Source organism: Procambarus clarkii, chromosome 52, assembly GCF_040958095.1.
Source record: "Procambarus clarkii isolate CNS0578487 chromosome 52, FALCON_Pclarkii_2.0, whole genome shotgun sequence".
Classification (NCBI taxonomy): domain Eukaryota; kingdom Metazoa; phylum Arthropoda; class Malacostraca; order Decapoda; family Cambaridae; genus Procambarus; species Procambarus clarkii.
The window spans coordinates 18,017,090-18,022,681 of record NC_091201.1 but is presented as its reverse complement, the minus strand read 5'-3'; the positions used below and the strand labels follow the sequence as shown (position 1 = coordinate 18,022,681).

Here is a 5,592-nt window from a genome sequence, read left to right as displayed (position 1 = left end):
CTCTCTCTCTCTCTCTCTCTCTCTCTCTCTCTCTCTCTCTCTCTCTCTCTCTCTCTCTCTCTCTCTCTCTCTCTCTCTCTCTCTCTCTCTCTCTCTCTCTCTCTCTCTCTCTCTCTCTCTCTCTCTCTCTCTCTCTCTCTCTCTCTCTCTCTCTCTCTCTCCGGCTCTATCTCTCTCTCTCTCTCGCAGGATTTCTCTCGTCCACTCCACTCTTCCTCAGTCTCTAGCCCCCGCTCTCTCTCCCATTCGCTGTCTTTTTCTTGCTCTCTCTCTCCCTTTCGCTGGCTTTTTCTTGCTCTCTCTCTCCCTTGCTCTCTTTCTCTCCCTTGCTCTCTATCGCTCTCTACTCCTTTATGTTGTCTACTCAGAGCTCAGTTCATCTTGAGTAATTATTTAGGTTCTGGTGCTTACGGACCGAGAGTTATTATATAACAATTAGCAGCGAGTATTACAATGGTAGCAGCCCTTCTCTTACCTGTCATTACAACGTTACCCTACCAGACCCCATCATACCTGACGTCACTCTACCAGACCCCATCATACCTGCCGTCACTCTACCAGACCCCATCATACCTGACGTCACTCTACCAGACCTCATCATACCTGCCGTCACTCTACCAGACCTCATCATACCTGACGTCACTCTACCAGACCTCATCATACCTGACGTCACTCTACCAGACCTCATCATACCTGCCGTCACTCTACCAGACCTCATCATACCTGACGTCACTCTACCAGACCTCATCATACCTGCCGTCACTCTACCAAACCTCATCATACCTGACGTCACTCTACCAGACCTCATCATACCTGCCGTCACTCTACCAAACCTCATCATACCAGACGTCACTCAACCAGACCTCATCATACCTGACGTCACTCTACCAGACCTAATCATACCTGACGTCACTCTACCAGACCTCATTATACCTGACGTCACTTTACAAGACCTCATCAAACCAAACGTCACTCTACCAGACATCATCATACCTGACGTCACTCTACCAGACCTCATCATACCAGACGTCACTCTACAAGACTTCATCAAACCTGATGTCACTCTACCAGACCTCATCATACCTTGGCGTCACTCTACCAGACCTCATCATACCTGACGTCACTCTACCAGACCCCATCATACCTGCCGTCACTCTACCAGACCTCATCATACCTGCCGTCACTCTACCAGACCCCATCATACCTGCCGTCACTCTACCAGACCTCATCATACCTGACATCACTCTACCAGACCCCATCATACCTGCCGTCACTCTACCAGACCTCATCAAACCTGACGTCACTCTACCAGACCCCATCATACCTGCCGTCACTCTGCCAGACCTCATCATACCTGACGGCACTCTACCAGACTTCATCATACCTGCCGTCACTCTACCAGACCTCATCATACCTGACGTCACTCTACCAGACCTCATCATACCTGCCGTCACTCTACCAGACCTCATCATACCTGACGTCACTCTACCAGACCTCATCAAACCTGACGTCACTCTACCAGACCTCATCATACCTGACGTCACTCTACCTGACCTCATCATACCTGACTTCACTCTACCAGACCTCATCATACCTGACGTCACTCAACCAGACCTCATCATACCTGACGTCACTCTACCAGACCTCATCATACCTGACGTTACTCTTCCAGACCTCATCATACCTGTCGTCACTCTACCAGACCTCATCATACCTGACGTCACTCAACCAGACCTCATCATACCTGATGTCACTATACTAGAGCTCATCATACCTGACGTCACTCTACAAGACCTCATCAAACCAAACGTCACTCTACCAGACATCATCATACCTGACGTCACTCTACTAGACCTCATCATACCTGACGTCACTCTACAAGACTTCATCAAACCTGATGTCACTCTACCAGACCTCATCATACCTGACGTCACTCTACAAGACCTCATCAAACCAAACGTCACTCTACCAGACCTCATCAGACCTGACGTCACTCTACCAGACCTCATCATACCTGGCGTCACTCTACCAGACCTCATCATACCTGATGCCACTCTACCAGACTTCATCATACCTGGCGTCACTCTACCAGACCTCATCATACCTGACGCCACTCTACCAGACCTCACCATACCTGGTGTCACTCTACCAGACCTCATCATACCTGACGTCACTCTACCAGACCTCATTATACCTGGCGTCACTCTACCAGACCTCACCATACCTGACGTCACTCTACCAGACCTCATTATACCTGGCGTCACTCTACCAGACCTCATCATACCTGACGTCAATTTACATGACGTCATCATACATGACGTCTCTCTACCAGATCTCATCATACCTGGTAACACTCAACCAGACCTCATCATACCTGACGTCACTCTACCAGACCTCATCATACCTGACGTCACTCTACCAAACCTCATCATACCTGACGTCACTCTACCAGGCCTCATCATACTTGACATCTCTCTACCAGACTTCATCATACCTGACGTCACTCTACCAGACCTCATCATTCATGACGTCACTCTACCAGACCTCATCACACCTGACATCACTCTACCAGGCCTCATCATACATGACGTCACTCTACCAGACCTCATCATACATGACGTTACCCTACCAGACCTCATCATACCTGATGTCACTCTACCAGACCTCATCACACCTGACGTTACTCTACCAGTCCTCATCATACCTGTCGTCACTCTACCAGACCTCATCATACCTGACGTCACTCTACCAGACCTCATCATATCTGACGTCCCTCTACGAGATCTCATCATACCTGACGTCACTCTACCAGGCCTCATCATACATGACGTCACTCTACCAGACCTCATCATACATGACGTTACCCTACCAGTCCTCATCATACCTGACGTCCCTCTACCAGAACTCATCATACCTGACGTCACTCAACCAGACCTCATCATACCTGACGTCACTCTACCAGATCTCATCATACCTGACGTTACACTACCAGACCTCATCATACCTGACGTCACTCAACCAGACCTCATCATACCTGACTTCACTCAACCAGACCTCACCATACCTGATATCACTCTACCAGACCTCATCATACCTGACGTCACTCTACCAGACCTCATCATACCTGACGTCACTCTAGCAGACCTCATCATACCTGACGTCACTCTACCAGACCTCATCATACCTGACGTCACTCTAGCAGACCTCATCATACCTGACGTTACTCTACCAGACCTCATCATACCTGACGTCACTCTACCAGACCTCATCATACCTGACGTCACTCAACCAGACCTCATCATACCTGACGTCACTCTACCAGACCTCATCATACCTGACGTCACTCAACCAGACCTCATCATACCTGATGTCACTATACCAGAGCTCATCATACCTGACGTCACTCTACAAGACCTCATCAAACCAAACGTCACTCTACCAGACATCATCATACCTGACGTCACTCTACCTGCAGACCTCATCATACCTGACGTCACTCTACAAGACTTCATCAAACCTGATATCACTCTACCAGACCTCATCATACCTGACGTCACTCTACAAGACCTCATCAAACCAAACGTCACTCTACCAGACCTCATCATACCTGACGTCACTCTACCAGACCTCATCATACCTGGCGTCACTCTACCAGACCTCATCATACCTGATGCCACTCTACCAGACTTCATCATACCTGGCGTCACTCTACCAGACCTCATCATACCTGACGCCACTCTACCAGACCTCACCATACCTGGTGTCACTCTACCAGACCTCATCATACCTGACGTCACTCTACCAGACCTCATTATACCTGGCGTCACTCTACCAGACCTCATCATACCTGACGTCACTCTACCAGACCTCATTATACCTGGCGTCACTCTACCAGACCTCATCATACCTGACGTCACTTTATCAGACCTCATCATACATGACGTCTCTCTACCAGATCTCATCATACCTGGTGTCACTCAACCAGACCTCATCATACCTGACGTCACTCTACCAGACCTCATCATACCTGACGTCACTCTACCAAACCTCATCATACCTGACGTCACTCTACCAGGCCTCATCATACTTGACGTCTCTCTACCAGACTTCATCATACTTGACGTCACTCTACCAGACCTCATCATTCATGACGTCACTCTACCAGACCTCATCACACCTGACATCACTCTACCAGGCCTCATCATACATGACGTCACTCTACCAGACCTCATCATACATGACGTTACCCTACCAGACCTCATCATACCTGATGTCACTCTACCAGACCTCATCATACCTGACGTTACTCTTCCAGACCTCATCATACCTGTCGTCACTCTACCAGACCTCATCATACCTGACGTCACTCTACCAGACCTCATCATATCTGACGTCCCTCTACGAGATCTCATCATACTTGACGTCACTCTACCAGGCCTCATCATACATGACGTCACTCTACCAGACCTCATCATACATGACGTTACCCTACCAGTCCTCATCATACCTGACGTCCCTCTACCAGAACTCATCATACCTGACGTCACTCAACCAGACCTCATCATACCTGACGTCACTCTACCAGATCTCATCATACCTGACGTTACTCTACCAGACCTCATCATACCTGACGTCACTCTACCAGACCTCATCATATCTGACGTCACTCTAGCAGACCTCATCATACCTGACGTCACTCTACCAGACCTCATCATACCTGATGTCACTCTACCAGACCTCATCATACCTGACGTTACTCTACCAAACCTCATCATACCTGCCGTCACTCAACCAGACCTCATCATACCTGATGTCACTCTGCCAGACCTTATCATACCTGATGTCACTCTTCCAGACCTCATCATACCTGACGTCACTCAACCAAACCTCATCATATCTGACGTCACTCAACCAAACCTCATCATACCTGACGTCACTCTACCAGACCTCATCATACCTGCCGTCACTCTACCAGACCTCATCATACCTGACGTCACTCTACCAGATCTCATCATACCTGACGTCACTCTACTGTACCTCATCATACCTGATGTTACTCTATCTGACCACCTCATTTCACCTCAACCTTCACCTCACCTCAAAAACATTGCTCCAATATAGTGACTGTCCCGGTGAGTCTCTGGTACATGTGATATATTCCTCACAGGTAAAACATTATATGCAATTAATGTATACTCCTCTGGAGGTGACCCAACCACTTGGGCTGGACGGTAGAGCGATGGTCTCGCTTCCTGCAGGTCGGCGTTCAATCCCCGATCGTCTAAGTGGTTGGGCTTGGTTCCTTCCCTCCCCCCCCCCCCCGTCCCAAATCTTATCCTGACCCCTTCCAAGTGCTATATAGGCGTAATGGCTTGGCGCTTTCTCCTTGTACTTCCCTTCCTGTTGTGATGTTTCCCTACATATAATGAATAATTTGAAGTGTTGTAATAATATATATGTAGTACCAACACCTGCGGGCAAAGGATCCATCTCTCTTAAATATGTGAGCTGTGATAATAATCCTGACCGAGAGCTTTTCTCTATGGGTTTTCCAGCCTTGTATCCCATGAGAGACAATTCCCTGGTAACTCT

The 5,592-nt window shown here is 48.5% G+C and overlaps 2 protein-coding genes across 2 annotated transcripts; both read left to right on the top strand.

The window, feature by feature from the left end:
- Positions 1-453: 453 nt before the first annotated feature.
- LOC138352147 (adhesive plaque matrix protein-like) lies at positions 454-897 on the top strand. The gene has a single exon (XM_069304409.1). It carries the CDS (start codon positions 454-456, stop codon positions 895-897), a length of 444 nt encoding a protein of 147 aa, XP_069160510.1.
- A 159-nt stretch (positions 898-1,056) lies between these two features.
- On the top strand, positions 1,057-5,121 carry LOC138352146 (glutamine-rich protein 2-like). The gene has a single exon (XM_069304408.1). The coding sequence runs from the start codon at positions 1,057-1,059 to the stop codon at positions 5,119-5,121; it is 4,065 nt and encodes a 1,354-aa protein (XP_069160509.1).
- Positions 5,122-5,592: the final 471 nt, after the last annotated feature.